Source organism: Caretta caretta, chromosome 6, assembly GCF_965140235.1.
Source record: "Caretta caretta isolate rCarCar2 chromosome 6, rCarCar1.hap1, whole genome shotgun sequence".
Taxonomy (NCBI): Eukaryota; Metazoa; Chordata; order Testudines; family Cheloniidae; genus Caretta; species Caretta caretta.
The window spans coordinates 107,159,527-107,180,560 of NC_134211.1; the positions used below are offsets into that span (position 1 = coordinate 107,159,527).

Sequence of the window (21,034 nt, forward strand, 5' to 3'; positions counted from 1 at the left end):
GCAGATCAGGTGTGGTGAAGGCTGGAGAGCATCAGGGACAGCTGTTACTTTAGGGCAGTCAGATGCAATTATGGATTGGAAGAGCAGCATGGAAGTGAGTGATAGTCACCAAGTGAGTGGAAAGGCCCATGAGAAATAAGCCCAAATATTAGTAATGATAAGTCAGAAGCTAGGTTATTAGGTTTATGCATTACATAAAAGTCCTGATTTTGCAACCTTTACTCAAGATGAGTAACATTACTCATAGTTCCTTCACTGCAACTAATCGCTTCAAAAAGTGCTATCCACTGTGGGTAAGTATTGCAGAATTGGGCCGGAACCTCTTTCTCAGTTCCGCACAGAAACACCACACAAAGCAATAGTTCCGGATTACTGATCTCTCAACAATCACTGGGATACACACCATGGATCCAACCCGTAGAGGCTGCTTCCCCAACAAGTGCAAGTTCACTAGTTCTCAGTGTTAGCAAGGCAAAACTAGCTCTACTTAAACTTTAATGGCCTTTTTTACTGACTTCTCATTTAGTCAGTCAGAATAAAAGCTGAATGGATCCCATGATTTAACTATAAACGCCACTAGAAACACATCTGTAGAACATAACGTTATTTATTTCCTTTTTTTTAACCTGCTGAAGCAGAAATTGTTGTATCTCACAAACATGCTGGGACAGGAACAGTTTCTGCTTCTGTATATTTTGCCATGTGTGTAGTTTACTACAGAGAGAGAGGTGGTCTGACTAGAGGCTTGCAAGCTGGGAATTCTTCAGTTCTGTGCCCAGCTCTGCTATTTATTAAGTCTGTGCCTCTGAGCAGGTCACTTACATCAGTCTTCACCTCTTTCCCCATCTGTAAAATGGTGATAAACCTACTTACCCATCTCACCAGGGTGTTGTGAGGGCTGATTATATAGAATCAGCAAAGATGACCAACCTGTATATTTTCACAAAAGTTGTGAGGTTTTAAAGAGACATGATCCCATTTCTGAGCAGCCTAAAGACCACATTTCAAAATGAAAAGAAATAAAGAAATGAAGCAAACACAAGCCACTATTCCCCTCCTCCCTCCCCCTACACTTAATTTCAAAAGAATTCACAGATCAACAGGATGCTGATTATTTATTAATACTAAACCAGTCCAATATACATGTATAATAAACTGGTCTGGGGTGCTTTCCAAACAAACAAAAATCACACCATGCATTACCAAAAATATTTACTAATGAAATGACTAAGAAGAACGGGTGAACTGTGGCTGCCAGAGAGGCAACACATTACTGGGAAGTATTATTCTTGTTAGGGAGCCTGATAATGTTTTCTGCTCTTTATGCCTCATGTTTCTTCGGGAATACAACACCAATCCACTCTGGTAATTAGCATTTCTCAATCTCAGTTTACTACATGGGGGAGGAGGGGGGAATTGCTCCTTGAAGCAGCAATCTCCCTGAGGGAAAGGCATCAAGAGCAAAAAAATACCAATAGCAACAGAGGGATGGATATAGAACAAGTTTGTCCAACGGAGCCTAATGCACATGCTGCCAAAGAAATGGCATCAACTGACAGAAGCTGTAAAAAGAATTACAGCAGAGTCCTCTCCATCTCCCTGCTCAGGACGGCTGTCATTATGGACAGAGATGTAAGGGAGCACAGAGGAGAGGAATGGGGGAAAGGCAGAGAATGAAATTAAAACACTGAACAGAATCTGCTCCACCAAAAAAAAAAAAGTGAAGTTTGCTGGACTGCAAATGGAATAGGGGCCTGATCCAAAGCCCAATGAAATCAATGGAGGTCTTTCTGACCATTTCAGTGGGCTCTGGATCATGCTCTAAGAGAGTTGATTTTTTCACCATTTCAATCATACTTCGTATCCTGTACACACTGTTGTTAGCAACACTTTTTGCATCCAAATCTCAAAGTGCTTTATGAATATTGGTTAATTCTGTTCTATACGCTGCTCTCATTGCTACGGCATCTGAGCATCTTGAATTAAGCCTCACGACACTGCCTGTGAGATAGGTATTACCTTGCGCTCTCCCCACTACAGCTATACAAACGGAGAGACACAGCGGTGAAATGACTTGGCCAAGCTCACGCAGGGAATGTGTAGCAGAAATGAGAAAAGAACCCAATTCCACTTCCAGTTCTGTCCCTCAGCTGCAAAAATGTCTTTCCCATAATGACTAACTCAAGCTTATTGTTTACACCCAATCCAATCAGAAAGTGCTCGGGGCTCCTTGGGACAAAAGGTACTAAAATAAATGCTTATTATTTTTATTATTATTATAATTCTCAAATAGAGATACCACAGTAGTTGCAGAACAAGTTTTGGGTGACTGCTCCTGGTGAGGCTCACATGTCTTCCAGGCATCTATCCATGCTGTTATATTGTATTAAGGTGTGGATAGGGAAAACCATCTACCTACTCAGCACTGTGTTTAAGTGGCCTGCCAATTCCGGCTAATCACCAAGTTATTTACTTGCAGTTTATTAGGCCGAAACTGCCACTAGCCGTTGGCAGCCTCAAATATTTCCACCTTGCTTTCCTGGGGTCTCTTAAAGCACTGCTGTAATAAAAAAGCCATTTCTTCCAGGTTTAGAAGCTAGAATTAACAAAGAAAACCCAGTGCAATGCCAAGCTAAATTCTGGTCTCAGTTACAACCATGTAACCCCACTGATTTCCAATGAGCTTCATTTGCAATGTGTTTGTGCTGTTATACCTGAGAGCAGAATCGGATACACAGATGTAATTCTCTTATGCTTGTGAAGATTATAAAACAATAATAGTCAGACAAATATCAATCCCAATCAGTCTCATCAATAACCTTCAGTCTTGTTTCCATGACATCCAATAGAGCACAGCAAGAGCAGTATCTACAAACTAACTACATTCTCCATGTCTATCTTAAATACTTAGATGACCTCCATCACCGCAGTATCTGAGGACCTCACAATCTGTAATGTATTTATTGAAACCGCCCTCCTTTGGGGTAGGGAAGTGCTATTATCTCCATTCTAAGATGGGTAACTGAGGCACAAACTCTGCATGACTTTCCCAAGGTCACACAGGAAACATGTGGAGGCACAGGGACCTGAATCTGGGTCTCCCAAATCCTAGGGATTAGGGAATAAAATGCAGAAACCATACGTCTGTTTTTTAACACCTTCCATTATTCACCAATTAAAGTCAGGGCCAAATTCTCAAATCCATCCATGATAGTTCTTGGTGCAGTTATTCTGCTCTCACTAAATACATGGTTTGGTTCTTCCGTTGGAGTCCTCTGGAAAGGAGAGTTTTCCTTCCTCCCAGCTTTAAAGGACAGTGGCTGGTTTGCTAAGGCTGCCTCTCCCACAGATTGGGTCTCATGGTGTACTGCTCTTCTGGGTGTCTGGTCCCATCGTCATCCTCTTCCAAACTCACGGATATGACGTATGAGGAGCACAGAATATCAGATTCATGATTCACCATATAAATCTAAGAACAGAATTCTGCCCTTAGTGGATTCCCAGTGAAGACAAGATTTGAGCTTTCTGATGCTGAGCCACTAATTCTGGATATACTATGTGCTTTGACAGTTCTTGATGCCTCCACACCATTCGCACTGCCACCAGTGTGGAATTCCAGCATTCACTGGGGGTCATATACACTATTCATGGAAAAGCCTTGGAGAGCAATAAAACAAGAAACGGCACAAAAAGATTCTGATTCATAATACACTGGTACCTAGTTAACTGACCACATTCAGAAACTGTACGCAAACCAGCAATGGGCCCTGCATGGCAAAATCCACATCCAAATTTGGAAATCCAAACAAGGAACTCCTCAAAGATTGTTTGTGTCTGGCGATTTGGTTTGGCCCAATGAAACAGTGAACAGCTGCCAAACTCAAAAAGGTAATTTTATTTCACAGAATCATAGAAGATTAGGGTTGGAAGAGACCTCAGGAGGTCATCTAGTCCAACCCCCTGCTCAAAGCAGGACCAACCCCAACTAAATCATCTTCATCTAAAACATCTAAATCTTCATGCTCCTACTATAGTGACCTGGGAGCATCTCACTTGGATTCCAAACCAGACAACCAAACACAATACAGCCCTTAAGAGAATCCACCCAGTGCAGTGGACACCATGCCAGGACTCTGACAGTAAAATTCCGGTCCCATTAAAGTCAGTGGGAGTTTTGCCATTGACTTTGATGTGGTCAAGATTTCACCTTGGACGTTTAGTGAGTGCTCCTCCCATACAATGCAGACATAACCAGTAAAGTTCACAGACATGTAACTCACTATTGAGTCTCACTAGCTTAATTTAGAGAGTAGTAATTGTGTTCACAACATCCACAGTTTAATGTATTTCTATGTCAAGAAAGGAGAGCTTAGAAGAGGGAGAAAGGGAAAGGAGGACAGAGGGGAGATGAAAAGAAACATTTGTTTTGAACTAATAGGAAGCTATTGTTAGACAGTGGAAGGCCTAGCATTTATTTCAGTCCACTTTAAGCCTAACGATCACTTTGTGGGGTATATTGGTGAGGGGCAGTTGAGATTATAGCATAGTTGAGTGGAATTAAGTGGCACATAATGGGCAGGGACAAACTGAAAGGGTGAATTTTGTCCCCAGAAGGGATGGTAACTCTAACTCCCCAGGGTAAGAATGCCGCTTTGCTGTTCTTTGCTGCTCAATTCCTTACAACTTCAAAAGAGTTACAAGAAACAAAGGTATTTTTTAAAAATACAGTTACATAAAATTAATATTACAACACAAACAAATGCAAAATAAATCTCTCCGCTGTTCTCACATACCTGGAAATATACTTACATTGCCGTGCATATAACAGGTAAATGGAAGGTCACCATGGAAGTCTTGTTCATTTTTTGCAACTTTTATGCTGCTGCAGCAGCACAGAAGCTGGTAGAGGATGAGCCTTGGAGAGGCTAATATCCACACTGTCCTTAAGGCTCTCTCTCTGCCCGTCTCTCTTTTTCTCCCTCACACACACATGTGCACCCCCACACACAGCCAATAGCCTGCCATACATTTAACTTTTTACTTTTGGCGATTTGTGATATAGCTTTTCAATTAAATGCATTATATAAATGATGACTGAATCTAAAATATAAATATAAAGCCCATTTCAAGAATAAATTCCAAATTGCTAATTATCTATTCAATTACACTTTTTTTCAGTCACCCTCTAGAACATGTTAACAGCACATCACATATCCTTTTACTGTGACTTTAAAAAACAAATCCTGTCTGCTCTTTGTGAACACTGATGATCCTACCAGTTTTCAAAAGCCTCTGGCCTTCTGTTCTTGGCCAAAATTTCTCCTCCCCCACCCTGAGATGTACATGCCTGCTACCTCAGAGATGGTTGTATTAGATGGGTGAAGAGAATCTGCCCTGTATATAATTCAGTGGTTCTCAAACTAGGGCCGCCGCTTGTTCAGGGAAAGCCCCTGGCGGGCCGGGCCAATTTTTTTACCTGCTGTGTCCGCAGGTTCAGCCGATCGCGGCTCCCACTGGCCGCGGTTCGCCACTACAGGTCAATGCGGGCTGCAGGAAGAGCAGCCAGCACATCCCTGGGCCCGTGCCGCTTCCCGCAGCCCCCATTAGCCTGGAGCGGTGAACCGCGGCCAGTGGGAGCCGCGATCAGCTCAACCTGCGGACACGGCAGGTAAACAAACCGGCCCGGCCCACCAGGGGCTTTCCCTGAACAAGCAGCGGCCCTGGTTTGAGAACCACTGATATAACGGATAAAGCTGAGATACTCTTGAAGTGAAAAGTATTACAGAATAAGCACTGTTTGTAGTTATTGCGATATAAAATCTGTCTCTTTCTGCACGTGTTTGTGTGTGTGTGTGTGTGTGAGTGTGCACGTGCGCACCTCAAAGCTGGTTGGATACGATAAAAATTGTCCTGGAATCTGCCTCTTTTCACAAATTTGCATGCAATCGAATTTTACTAGCAAATTCCAAAATCACAGACACATTCATTTGCAGAAGCCAACTTTGAGATGTGCCTGACTTCCTGTGCCAAAAGTGCTTGTGCACTTGTCCAACCCACCAGTAACATCCCAACAACATGAGCCCGATTTCCTGTGAGGTCGCACAGCCTGCACTGACTTAAACCTGAGAACTGAGCACCTCTGAAAATCAGGCTCTGCGTGACTCATCTGACTTCTGACAAATAACCAGCAGCACTCGACTGATGAATACTGAAGATTAAATCCTCACAGAGAACTATTTGCAATCAGTCCATGGAGGATTTTTTTTAAAATGACATTAAAGTTTGTCAGATACTTCTGAATGACAATCTGAGGATATTCGTTTACAGCTCACACTAAAGTCCCTCGATAAATTGTTTGTTGTTAACTGGTCGCTCAGCTTTAAATGTGTATGTGTGTGAGACTATGAACTGTATTTGGCATCTAACATCTATCTATTGATAGATAGCTATATCTCAGCAGCCTGCTCTGTGAGCCTCTGCAGACAAGGAATGGGGCGCACACTTTCATCAAACTAGCATCTGTTTTCAATTCTCATTTATGGATGTGGAATCCTTTCAACTGGACATTAATCATTCTCAACAGCAGCAATTAGATACTTGAGACACATCAGAACAAATCAAATTAGCCCTATTTATTAAAAAAAAAAAAATCCTAAGAAGTGAATTAAAAAGGCAATAGACCATCCTATGTGTAGCAACACAAAAAGAAAATTAAGACACTGAATCTCAGAAGTCTGAAAATTTTCAGGTGCTGTTTTCAAAGCCTGAACTGTAATCGAATAGCAGAGGGGTTCTACTGCAGAATGCCTGATGGATTATTTTAGCAATAAGGTATAATTGAAAGGATTAACTTGAATGTAATGTTTCCCCTCCAAAAATTCCAGGAATGTTGAAATGACTCTCATCTGCAGCCATATGACTCATGTTCTTAATACTGGAACTTAATTTTTACTTCTGAGCTATTCGGGTTTAGGGAAACATTGCCACAGAAATACTCATTCAATTGACAAAGGAAAATCTCTCTTTTAGTGTGGTTAAATCCTAGGAGTCACATCTTTGGAGAATCTGGCTTGGCTTGAGGTAATGGACATACTGCACACAAACAAGAGAGGATCTTCTTTTATTAGAATGGAAAAACCAAGCAGGATAGATCACTGTAATGAACTCAAACTTCTTCAAGCAGACCAGACAATGTGACTTCCTACTGCTGAATTTGTCTTGCCTGATATGGCAGGCTACTGTCAGCAGGTAACATGGGAGACCCAACCCTGCTCCCTTGGAAATAAACATCTAAACTTTCATGATTTCAACAGGAACAGGATGGTGCCCAAGTCAATCCGATGTCAGGCATGCATGCATGTTGCTTGCCAATCACAATGAGCTAATAAAAAAATCATAAATGAAATCTGCTGATTTTTTAACCAGGAAAAACACAATAGATATATTTGTAAGGAAAAGTTACAGACGAAGGAAATTCTGGGCTAAGATAAGCTACTGTTATGAGCTCTTATTACCTGTACTAATATATACCTCAACAACTCTTAGTTGCCTTTACATTGGAGGCCAAATCTTATGCATCCAAGCCATTCCACTAGAGACAGTGGGAATGCTTATGAGTCCAGCAAGCATGATTTGGTCCTCTATGGGCAAAACTACCCTCACAGATCCACCCAGTGGATCATGATTCTGACCTCATGTTCCCATTTGGAAAGTCAGGCCCATGCCTGGTAGTGCATGTATCTGGAAAGTTTTACCCAGTGGAGCACAATATTGGAGGAAAGCCCATGTGCCATGAGAGTCTGGAAATGGAATTTTGCCCTCTGCTATAAAGGAATTTGCTGACTCTGGAGTCTTCTCTCTTATTAGTGCCCATACAGAGCTGGGCTTTTGCAGGGAGGGGAGAATACACCCTTTTGAATTAAGCAGTCCATCCTCTCCTCTTCGTTAAGTATCCACCAGTCCAGTCACCTCCCATAACAATTCTTTCCTCCTGCTTTCCCAGCTCGGCGTACACCTGTCTGTAATAACAACTGGAATAAGATTTGGGGTTAGCCCATCTAATATTTATTGCTCCCTTGTTTATTTCTTCATAAATAAAAATCATTGGTACCTGCACACAGTTCCAGCACTGTCTCTGGTATTTCTTAAAAGCCCCAAATAGAAAATAGTCTCAAGTTATGAAGAATTAAAGCAATACAATCCAAAAGGCCAGCATGTGAGCAGACGTATCTAAGGACTGCCATTGCAACATACAGAATTCACGTATGGTTTTATGTTTAAAATTCCCTGGTTTAGAGAAACTGTATCAGCTAGTTAGATGTAGCTATAAATAGAATCGCCTGCTGACATTAATCACAATAATTTGGCAACATGACCACCAGTGACATTATGAAAGGGACAGGTAACTTGCAAAGCAGAGTCCAAATCCATTCCAACCATTCATCAGGAGGGGGAAAATGTTTTCCCCATATACTGCAACCTCATGAGAGCATGTGGTACTGGAGTCCATATTTTTTTCTTTTGATGAAATGTGACTTTAAAAAATATTAATCTGTTCCTTCATCTAATTTCATCTGTATGATCGGCCAAGAGAAATACACTAATTTATAAGTTGAAGTGAGCCTTGAGATAATGTCACCCACCATTCATCCAAATTTGTCACTAGCATCCCATTAAAGCTGTAATTATTTTTTAATTAAAACTAAGGAAACTGGCATGCATGTGCCTACTTTATACATCTGTTATGGGTTAAAATAGCTTTTAAAAAATGTTTTTTTAGACCGCAGTCTTTTGTGGCCATGGCCTATGCCAAAGAAAACGCAAGCTTGCTTATTTTCTCCATGGGGCGCAACAGCGCCTGTGTGTGCCTGAACAGATTCGACTGGCCGTGAAAAGAATTCTAAATAAAACACAAACATGGAATTTGGCAACGCCACAGAAGCAAGCTTAAGACTAATTCCAGCATGCGGACCGCTCTCACACAGCAAGTCTGGCTCCACTATAAATGAAACCAGGCTCTGTAAAATATCCAGTAAAGTTTGAGTTCAGATTTAAAGGGATAGTGCTCTTATTCCAGTTTAAAATAAAAAATCTTATTAAAGAAGCTCATGCTGGCTCAATAAATCTGCATGTTGTGAGCTGTGTTTTCTTTCAGCTGATACTTCCATTTAAAAAAAATTAAAACAATTTCACTTTGGGATTGACTTTTGTAGAGGAGGTTCTGAAAAATGTGTTTAAAAGTAATTCAGGGAGGGCAAATAAAGAGAAATTTTCCTAAGGTGAAAGAAAGCAAAGAAAGTGAAGGGAATAATTTAAATTTATATATATTAAAATAGGTCCCTAAAATAGGAAATTCCAGAATAAAAATTAGGTGTGGATTAAGTTTGTGGGTCAGTCACCACAAGTCAAGCGGGCCATTGACAGAAGAGCTTGTTCTAATCACGTATCAAAGCAACAAAAAAGTTGACTCATGATGGGCTGCTGGGGGGGGGGTCTGTCTCTTTGTCTGTCTGCGTGCAATATGCTCCAGCATTCCCAAGAGAACTACAGAGGAGCAGGGTCAGTGGTGCTATCCCCAGGGGAATACAATCACATGGGCAACCTTCCTCTAACAATCTCAGTTGACCAGATTGGTTCACCAGAGATAACAGGAATTTGTGAAGAAAGGGAGGGGGTGGAGAAAAAGAACTACCAACAATATAAACAACCACAGACAAAAGATTTATTGGGTTTTGCCAATTCTGGTGTAATAAAAAAAATTAATAATTGATTACCATCTCAGAGAGATGTGCAATGGTCCTGGCAGACTTACTGGGAAAGGAAGGAGAAAATTATACAAGGCAGCCTTCAACCCGACATTAAAAGGCAATGGCTTTTTTCCCAGTACATCTTCATTTTCCCTCAAAGGTCTGGATGACGTTATGTTGTGGCATTCTATAATCACAAAAAACCTACCCTCCACTGCCCATTCCCAACCCGGATCATCTGCCTGCTCCTTGAAAAGAAGATTTGCTGGCCAGTGGCCACTGAATGTTTCAAGAGATTGTGCTTTTAAGAATGTATTGACTATATCCTAATGATCTTTGACAATGATGGTGAAGAGGAGAAATAAGAGAGCTTTATTGCCTCTCATTTCAATAGCATCTTTTACCCTACCCGTTATGGCAAAGCTCTGCAGACTGTATAAGGATAAAACCAATAGATTTCTACAGAAATTTAATAGGGTTTATCAAAATTATTCTACAAGCCAACTGAATGTAATAGAAAATTATATCCATACTATAGGGCTTTTTTAACCATACTACAGAATTTTATATTTTATAACAGGGATATTATTTTAATTCAGTGAAAAGGTTTAAAAATTTATAGAATGGGTTTATTTTCTATTAAATTCTATAGGACTTCTGCATAAGGGTAAAGTTACTTATTTTAATGTTGTCCTCACTATAGGCAAAACCACAAACATCCTGTTCCCAGCTCTATCAACGGCACACATTTTTTTATAAAGGATTTGGATTAATTAATCTGTAAACACTCTAACTTAATTTTTAGACACCCTTTAAATGTTAAACAATGTTAAGTCATAATACGTGCACTTATTCGCTCCCTGTTCTACTGGAGGGAGGAAAAAAACCAGAAAGACCTTTTAGAAGATGTGAACTAAAATAACAGTAGTTCTTTTAAAGATGGATTACATGTAAGCAGGTTTATTGCTATTTTAAGATCCTATTCAGTTCTGTTAACTTTTATTTCTTACATAACTTATTTTTAAATGACAGATCCTTCCTAACCATATACTGGTTCTCATTTAGAGCTATATACTTTTCTGGGCTGCACAGGCAAAATTCACAGCTTGCAAAAACGGGTGTAACACCACTAAGTTGATGGAAGTGAAAAGCACTAAGGCACCTCTCAGGAAGACACACTCACAGGACTAAGTACCACATGTGCTCCCCCTGTTGTCAACAAGAATTCCACACACAGACTGATGGCATTGTATGATCATTGTTCTGCCTGGCTCATGGAAGATACTGCATGGCTCAGTGTTAGGGCATGAAAGTGGGTACTCAAAAATTACCCAGAATCCTCCTAAAGGTGAATGACTTAGAGGCTTACTGAAACCCAGGAAATAAACAAAAGGCAAGGGCATGTTTCTGTGAGCACTGAATCATCTTTGGAGTGCTTTATAAAAATAGGTTAAAGGAGCAGTTCTATGCTAAAATGGACCATTTGTGTTCTGAAAGAATTATAACCACTCAAAGCAAGCAATTCAAGACACAGACAAAGAAAACAAAATAATCTGTCAATATTATGAAAGTTAAAAAGTCAACCACCCATACAGAAAGAGTGAGATTGAAGGACAAAAAGACAAAGGGCCCAATCCCGCTCCCCTTACAAGCCACCAGGACTGTTTATGTGAGTAATCAAGTGGGATATGGCCCAAAATAAGGAAGTGGTGTTTAAACAAACCTAAAGGGAGCAGGTGTGTTGTATACATTGACTTCTCTCTACCCACGGATTCCTTAGGTTCTTATTAGCAAAGAATAATTTTAGAAGTACAGTTTTATGGAAAGATTCCAAATGCCCTGTCTCCTCAGATACTCACTCAGCGCCTGCATTAACCTCATTCCAAAAGTCCCAGGACCTCTGACTCTTACAGCTGAATTCATAAAAAATGAAAGCCTTCTCTATGTGGGATTTTTCCAAGTACACATTTTACTGATTCATCAGACCTTCCTTCCCCAGTCCTTGCTATGGTGAATGGCCTTGTCTTTAGTACACAGGCAAGGACATTGGTTAAAAAAAACAAAACAAAACAAGAACAACAACATCCGCAGGGCAGAAAGAAGACGATTACATAAGGGACATGCCACACTCCGGTGTACTAGATACACTTATGTGTTACAAAAAATGTATGGAAACCATAGAGCAAATAAAGAAGAAAACAAAAATGTGTGCTTCAAATATGTACGCAGTCATTTTTCTATCAAAAGAAGTGCAATGGGTAACTCAATAAACTCCTTTGACTTCAATGGAGTTATGCTGTGATACTGCAGTGGGCAATCTGGCACAGCTCCTTTAAAAAACTAAAAAGTTCACAAAGAAATGTACACTTACCAATGTTTTTCACACTGGTTTGTGGGCCAAACGGTGCAGGCTTGATAACATTTATCGAAATGATATTTCCTAGATTAGACTACCTGCCCTTGATTGTGAGAGATATGTCTACACACAAGACACTAATCCTCCTCACTGAGTCTGAAAAGCCTAGTTAGCACATTTCCTTACACACACACACACACACACACATCAAATCGAAAGTGCCAAGAAAAGCAATGACAGAAAACATTTCTGAAGGGACAGAATAACTCAGTGCTACACATGCCAGGTGAAGCAATGCAAGCAAACGGTTTGGCATATGCTACATACAAATGAATGGGATTTTACTGAGAGAAATAAAGAATAATTGCAAACATCTACGTATTGTGTGTCTAAAAATCTCAATGCTTTAAAAAAAAAAAAAAAATCCCTGTGCACTGCACAGCCAAAAGGCAAGCCCAGTGAATTCAGACAGGCAGTGCGAATCCTAATTTGATCCTTCATTTCCTAACAGATTATTGTTTCACACAAGCCTTCCACTCTTCATGTTTTTAACATTTTTTTATGAAGTGTTTACGAAGAGACTGGCTGCATTTAGGGAAAGAGTGGAGAGGTAGGGGGAAGGTAGTGCCTTCAAACGGTTGATCTTACAGCACAAATTATCTGCAGTAGTTACCCTGTTGCTCCTGCTGCAAAATAAAGTGGATCCCTTCTTTGTTGAGTAAGAATGTGCACAATATTTCAACTAGAAAAATACGTCTGCTCTTGCTACTGGCAGTGGAGGTGTTTTCTGATATGATTTCTGTGTGCAGCTATGTATTCACCTATACATTCCTATTAGTAGGGGCGTCCTCTTTTTATTTTGGGCCTCCTGAAAAGTATGGCATGAGCCCCAATTTGCAGAGAAAAAAGCAGAAGTGTAAATGGGGTTGTTTGTGAGTGGGTCCTTTGTCAGAGCAGCAGCAGCTCCCCCATCAAAGGTGCTGCTTCCTAATCCTTCTACTTACTCTCATTCAAACTGACCTTGCTCCCAAATATGAAATGATTCAAGAGAAGAAATTTGGGGTTTATTTTTATTGTGACCGATAAGATGCCACAAGAAAGAACTCTTTTTTAAAAAAGGGGTCTGAAGGAACTCTAATGTGTCTCCTTTAGTTTCGTTTAACCTCACATCCCACTTTGCCTTTTTCAGTAGGCTTCTCATTTGATACTGACAAGCTATGGTCAGGATTTAACAAAGACCGGTCACTAAAAAATACAAATCCACCAAGCTTACTGCTTAGCCTAATGGTGTTTACCTGCTCTGAAAACATTTTTTCCTAAACAAGCCATCGTTTACCATACAGTGAGCCCCTCAGTAATGGGAAATTCATCCATTCCCATAAATAAATTAAAAAACACCTCCATCTATCTTGTTGCAATATTTTTAAATTTAATCATGGCCAGAGAACTGCTGGTTAATAATTAGCCCTTCCCCACTCACTCACACACACACACACACATACACCCTTTAAAAATGCAAAATCTAGCCCTCTATTTTAATATTTCTGATGTCGGTGACCGATGTCAGCTCGCCCCATACAGTAACTGCTTTAAAGCACTGCATCTAGCACTGCATTAAAAATTAATTACACATGCTATTTTATTGATAGTGCATAATGTAATGAGCACCAGCTGTGCTAAACGTCCAAACTCCTTTTTAAGACAGCTATAAAAAAAGAAAGAAACTGCACTTCCAAATGCTTCTCCTGTCAGAGGAGAAAAACAGCAACATCTTGTATGGATTTGAAACAGAATTCTTTGATTTAGCTGTACATTTGGAACGTTTGAAGAATTCAGACTCTCGGGCTTGGTGTAATGGTATGCAATCCCGTTAACTCTCTAAATGTTGGAGCCATTGTTTCTACGGTAGGCAATGTTTCCTTGAACCCCTTTGTCTTGAGATTACTGGATCCAGTTCCACCCATTAATATTGCAATTAAGCACCTGTCTTTTTCCTTGGATGTCTGGAAATTGCAGGCATCTAGTTTTAAGCAACTTTAAATACCCCTTTTGCCCCGCTGGTTTTTAACTTTACATAATTAGGACTTACTAAGTTATACTGATAGGGTGTCTTTCTAGAACAAAGCCTAAGCCTCACTTATCTTGCCAGCACCACTGCCCTGTGAAGCGCCCTAATTTTAGCTGCCTCTTTGCTGTTTTATAGTCTCCTGTTCATCTCTTGATCAACATACCATGTATTAAATATAGGTTTATGTTGAGGTCTAGTTTGTGACTGGATATGAGATAGACAGATAGATAGATAGTGCATACTTTAAACACTGCATGAAGTAAATTCTTCAAAATGCATTAAATATTTCATTAAAATAAGTAAATAAATATAACTTATCAGTGACTAATAGAGACGTCTCTTTGGAGCACAAATTTTAGTCAGTTCTACTCTTGCGTGAATCTTTTTTTTTCACAGTATAATGAGAAGAAACATTTGCAAATGATTTTAATGTAGCTGTAGCTCTTTGTCTGCATTCACACACACAGTCCAACTCCTCTTTCTCCTCTCCAAAGAAAAAGGGGGGGAAGTCGATCTGAAGTCTAATTTGGATGGGTTTTTTTTTTCAGATTCCACTCAGTAAGAGGGGGAGGAGTAACATATCGGCCATCGTCCTGGGACTTGATGAGTGAGGAGGCTTTTGCAGGATGAGTTTGCATTCTCCATTCTGATTATTGTTTTGTTTTCCATTGATCTTCCAGTGTTAATAAAACCCAGTCTGATATGAAACAAAAGCTTGCTTCTTGTTCTAGTATGAAACGTGCAGAACACATACCATATCATTAACATAAAAGTTTTTGAAATAATATTGCTTTCTAGACAGACTGTATTAATTGCATCAAGCTTTTTACAGCAGTGTGGTCTTTTCTAGCACTTCTCATTGGCCGACTCGGATTATAAACCAACACAAAATGAATAGTGATATATAACTAAAGGAGGAAAAAATATTCTACTGTTAAAACCTATTATTTGCTTACAGCTAGTTCTTTTAACTTTATTGTCACTTTAACCCATGCCAAGAAAACACCAGACTAGTTAAATAATACAGTGAGCAAAATTTTAGTAGCAAAGTAAATTGATGTTAACTTTACAAGATTACTGGGTAACTATTAGAATGTCTTAATGACTAATATGGCGAATGCCTTGAATTAACAGGAAATTGTTCTAACCATGTGATCTAGGGCCCCATGGCTCCTCTGTGTTAGACCTTGAACCTCACAGTTCTTCCCGTTTATCACTGCTGTCAATGCCCACTTACTGTTTTTAAATATGCAACTGAAGTATTACAATAGCTTTCTACCTCCTTATAGATATGTCTGTGTGGGAAGGAAGCTGTTTCACTGATTGATTAGATATAGATAGATAGAGTTAATTATTTTTATATACGTATATAAAACCCATGCTCACAGGGCCAGTGCCAATGGATTTAGATCAGGCCCATAATAACACAAGTATAATGGGTAAATTAGAGACCCATGTTGTTTCAATGTGCCTTGCAATGTACCAACTGCAATTCCATTTATAGCGCCTTTGGATTGTACCATCTTCAGGGCAGGGACTTTTTGTGTTTCTACCGTATGTCATAAAATGTCATGTACTCTCGGACTGAGATTTTCATAGCCCATTTCTCTTTTATTTTAATGGGAATTGAGCATCCCAGTTTCATAGGCCTCTTTGAAAATCTCAGCCTCAAAGTATAATATTAATAAATCAGATCTTGAAAAAGACACCTGTATTTATAGTAAAGATGTATTGTGAAAAATGGCTTCAGTGAAAGTTTTCCAGAGCGTCAGTATACACAAACATACATATATTTTTACATACAATTATGTCACTCAATAATCATTTGCATGTCTTTGTTATGTATTTTACAGTTAAGCTAAGCTGTCAGAATTGATTTAAACAAAATAAAAAAGATTAAAAAAAGCACTCTGATCTGGCAAGACACAAAGCAAAGTGAATTTTGTGCCCATTTATGTTTTAGATCCAAGCTACACAACCCTGTGAATTTCATGACTCTGTTCCAACTTCTAATTAAATAGGCACTAAAAACGTTTAAAACAAGAGAGCCCAATTCAACAGACAGAAGCTTCTGAGGCACAAAAGACACTGCAACAGTGATATGTGTAGATATTAAAATAATAATATTTTAATATGTAAGCTCTAACTGGCTAATTCTACATCCTGTGTTGACTTAGACACAAAAAAATTAACAAAAGCGTAACAGAATATGCAACTAGTAACCAAAAAGTGGCCCAGCACACACCACAGCAGAACTTCCATAGCATCCATTTGTTGCGGTTATTATTGACTACTTTGAATATTATCAGCATCAAAATTTCTAAAGAGCACAAACAGTCCGAGATGATGCAGGATGAATTCCCATTTGCACAACTTAACAGTGTCTTGTGTACAAGAGAAATCATATCTAGGACCAAATTTTCAACAGCAGCTTTGACATGTGGATGCCCATATGCAGCCAACAACTCAGGTATGCCACCACAAATTAAACAGACTCCTAAGGATCTGACTTGTGAGTGACAATCAGAGATACTACGTGCCTACAGATGCACCTGCAACTGCTTGTCCTCAGATTTAGAGATGTTGAGGCTACACTGAAAAATGTGAGGTCCTTACTATGCATTTAAGCAAGAGCTGAAAAATACAAAAAGGTAAGAAATGGAGGAGGAAGGAGAGAGGAGGGAAATGTTAATGGCTTTTGTTCAAAGAATGAAACAATTCCTCGGAAACAGAAACAAGGCTGACAGAATAAAGAGTTAATCGAGTCAGGGACACAAGCAGATCCCTAAAGCTGGAGTAAGTGACTCTCCAGTGTAAATGGTTTTCTTAAGAGGAAAGAAAATAAATTGAGATCATCACCGGTATTATTATACAGTCAACACAAAGTTTCATTTCCACAAAACATTTTGGGTGTAAGAAAGACCTTGCTCTATGTTCTCAGTGTTATACATGGAAGACAATAAAGGGTTAAGTAGATATGCGCCTCCTGTCCAAGGGAAGAAAATGCTTCTTTCAAGCAGAACTTGACCAACTACTGTCATAAACACTTAGCGTGTGCTTTGATATAACCTATTCTCTAAGTGCCATAGACTGTAGCAGTAATTATAGGAAGCCATGATAACAGGTCTATCTCCCCACAAAGCTGGCATCACTCTTTTAGCAAATAGATCATTCCAAACACTAACAGCGCACAACTATAAAATGCAAGTACATAAAATAGAAAAGCCTTGTGTTCCAACATGCTGTAATGAGTTAGTCCTTCCTTCCTTTTCTATTTTTAGTTTTACTTTCTTCTCTCTCCATTAACTGTCTATGTTTGTTTTAGAAGCAATAGGGAATAAGGGTATCAGTTCATTGTTACAACTACCTACATATCAAAGACACCCGGGTCTATTCTATATTAAAAAAAAAGAGAGGGGAACAGACAATATGAGCTCACCTCCAATATGTTTTACTAGTTACAGGAGGAAAACTGCCTACCTTCACATAGTGTGTTAATTGTTTATAAGGGCTTGACTATATTAGCTTTATGGCAATGTCAGTCCACTGAAGCCAATGAAGTGAAGCCATATTAACAGAGTGGAGAATCAACCCCACTGAGAAAGCAACCTGCTTATAGGGAACTTGGATATAGTGCAACTTCACGTATCGCTGGCAGACATTATTTGAATGCTTTGCACTGTGCAACATATCATGCTGGTTATAGAGAGTTTGTGCTTAGAGCAAAGTTGATGTATGAAAACTGACTGCACAATGGACCCAATCCAGCATCCACTGAAGTCAACTGGAGTCTTTTCATGGACTTCAAGCTTTGGATCAGGCTCTTGGAGGTTCTGTTGTGTATTTTTAAACCTCCTCTTGAGAACTCTTCATCCTTCAAGACTCAAGGTTTAAAATACTTGAAAAACTTTTGATCTGTTCATCACATTAAATCTGAAGTTCCTAACTTTCTCCCTCAGCCCCAGTATCGCCCAGTGGAAGACCGCAGACATTTAAGGAAATACAATCAGGTATTTTCCAAAGAAACTGAACCATAGGGACCCTGTCTTGATATATAGTCACTGTTATACTGTGGTAGGGTTTTATCTGCACATGCTACAACGAAAAGCTGTATGTGAGCAAGCTTATGCTGGCCCTTCCAAGAGGTCATAGGGGCCAACTCTTGAAGGCTTTACTCACTTCTCACTCTGCTCAGTCCGTCCTGACTGTCCAAATTCTGCAGTCCTTATGCAGTATTTACTCAGCATTATTCTGTGAAACTCCAAGTAAGTTTGTCCGAATAGGGACTGCAGAGTTTGGCACACACGGGAGTTTTTCCTGTCTAAGCACTTCAGGATTTTGCCTTAGCTGAATTTTCTTTTAGGCCCTTCCCATTTTCACCTCTAACCCCCTAAATTCACTGCAGGCCTGACCCCTCAACTAAGCTGCACTCTGAACACCCATTGATTTCAAAGAGATCCCGGTGTCTGAAATGGCAGGGTCAGGCATCAACTCTTTAGTCAGTCACATGTCAGAGTCCTCCCTGGCAACCTGGGTTCCACTAATCTCCACACTGCCTTTCCTTCATGGCAGTGACAAGACTCGGGGTTTAAAAAATGAAGACAAAAAAAAGTTAATGAGGAACATTTTCTCAAAAGCCAAGGAGAAAAAGTGCATGGAGCACATACGTCCTGCATGCACATGGACTCTGAGGAAAGCCCTTAATACAAATGATTAGGAAAAAAAGACCTCAGATGTTAAATGTTATCCAATTAAGCTTAAAATAAACAGCCCAGAGAGATGAAATCTTGATACCAGGGTATCACATTATGTAAGGATTCTCAGACATTTGCTCACAATGTGGCATAAACAGACCAGCAGCAGCTGGTGGTGACATCTGAAAGTGGGTAAATGGGGGGCAGGGGAGGAATGGACTCAGACCCCTTTTCCCACTCCCCGACCTCAGTGATGAGGGAATGTTTACATTTTCACTGCCTCCCCCACACAACCCAGCAAAGACGACTCTCCCACAGTACAGATGACATCACTTGGCAGCACTACTGACCTTCAGATAGCAAAAAAAAAAAAGGTTTCTATTACCTGACAACTGACAATGACATCCAAATGTGCCTGAAGTCTCAGTCTGAGTCTCAGTCTGAGTCCCGCCAACTGAGACTGCACGTGCACCACAGCAGGGCAGGCTAAGGCAGGGCGGGAGAGAGGCCAGTGCGCGGAGAGGTGACGTGATCACTGATGTGTGAGGGTGGGAGGAGGCAGCTATGGGAGCCCCCGGCAGCTTTGCAGGCCTGGACGGCCCTGGAGAAAAAACAATAGAAAAAACTGTCAGTCGGATCTAAGTTTGAAGGGACAGAGAAGGCATCATCAGGGAAAACAGGAGGGGCAGAGGGCAACTAGGCCTAACTCGCTACATACTTTTAGTTAACTAATTTATATGACAGGCTGAGACCGTTGTGGCTCGTTGGAAAGCCAGGGAGGAGAAGCCAGGCTGGGGGAATGGGCAGGCAAGAGACCTGAAGAACTACAAAACCACAGGTTGCTACAGGCAATTTTCTGAAAACAAACTCAGACTGGAGGGGCCCAAGGGAGGGAGACATCGAAAGGGGATGAGGTGGCCGGTGAGGGAAGCTAGAGAAGGTCAAAGATGGTGCAGATGAGAACTGGAGGCGGTTACCAGACCCACCAGCACGTGCTTAGGGACCGAATCAAAAGGGGGATTCTTGTTTTATGGCGTGTTAATGCATTTAACTGACACAAAACTGGGTAGGCTTTCTGCCGAGCTGCTGCTGAAACACGATCAACCCACCAGCGCAGACAAAGTGCAGCGACTTACAACTCAAATGGTTTCACAGAGGTGCCAGAAATCAAGCTCCCAGAATAAAGCATTCATGGGCCACTGTGCTTCCTTCCCATTTGAGCTGCAGCCAGTTACGCATTTTGCATGCCCCATTTGTGTATTCTGTTTCCCTATCAAGCCTATAAAGAATGAAACAACCTTTTTCCTAATAGCTGAAAAACGATATTGTAGCCTCAAACTGTGTTATTTATTTTTAACGCATCTAGAAATCTTCTGCTATTTAAGCTGTGTTTAGAATCCTCTCCTGCTTCCCTGGAAACCCTCTCTTCTCCAGGCACTAGTCAGAAAGGAGCCCTATGACTTAAAAAAAGAAAATAAAAATCTTAAAATATGTGTATACACACACATACCTATGCACAAATGCACATGCAGACTCACACACACACACACACACACTACTGTAAATCAGTATAATTCCAAGGAAGTCAATGGAATTACACAAATACTCCAACAGAAGATCTGGCGCTATATTTATTTAAAGCCATGACTTTTATTTAATTACTCAACAAGGAGTTGTAACTAATTCAGGGTAGCTTCTAAATAAAGCTATGTGGTGCAGTGGTCACCGTTCAAAAGCTGGCATTTGCCAACAATTACCTCACAGTGGTACCTCGGAAACCACAGGTTTTCCCCTACATTTAGATCAGGAAACAAGTGTGTTAATTGTAAGGTATCTTTTGGCAAACGCTGTACCTATTTTGTTTTAATGGTGACAACTCTGTCTGTGCATGCAAGTACATGCATAAACATATACACACCCGGGCATCAAGAACTATTTTGCCACAAGCCCTATAACATTAGAAGCAGCATGTTATAATGCATCCTCTCCATCTCAAGAGTCCCAGTTCGAAAACTATGCCTACATGTTGATCTGACAGTTACACATGTGAGGCAAATAGGGATACTTCATCCTTGGCACAGCATCCAGAGTGTTAGTCTGCAAGGACTGCATTTGATTTTGCCGTTTATCTTAAATGGCTAAGAGACCACCAGTGCAAAACATTTGTGTG

General features: G+C 40.3%; 1 protein-coding gene across 10 annotated transcripts in view; it reads right to left on the bottom strand.

The window, feature by feature from the left end:
• BCL11B (BCL11 transcription factor B) overlaps positions 1-21,034 on the bottom strand; it is a 101,953-nt gene that overhangs the window by 37,056 nt on the left and 43,863 nt on the right. For 7 of the 10 annotated variants that reach the window (XM_048854194.2, XM_075129864.1, XM_048854196.2 and 4 more), the window contains one exon: positions 19,250-19,465. The exons of the other annotated variants lie outside the window; for them this stretch is intronic. In XM_048854194.2, coding sequence (XP_048710151.1) covers positions 19,250-19,465 — 216 coding nt within the window. The remainder of the gene's footprint in view (positions 1-19,249; positions 19,466-21,034) is intronic. 10 annotated transcript variants of the gene reach the window in all.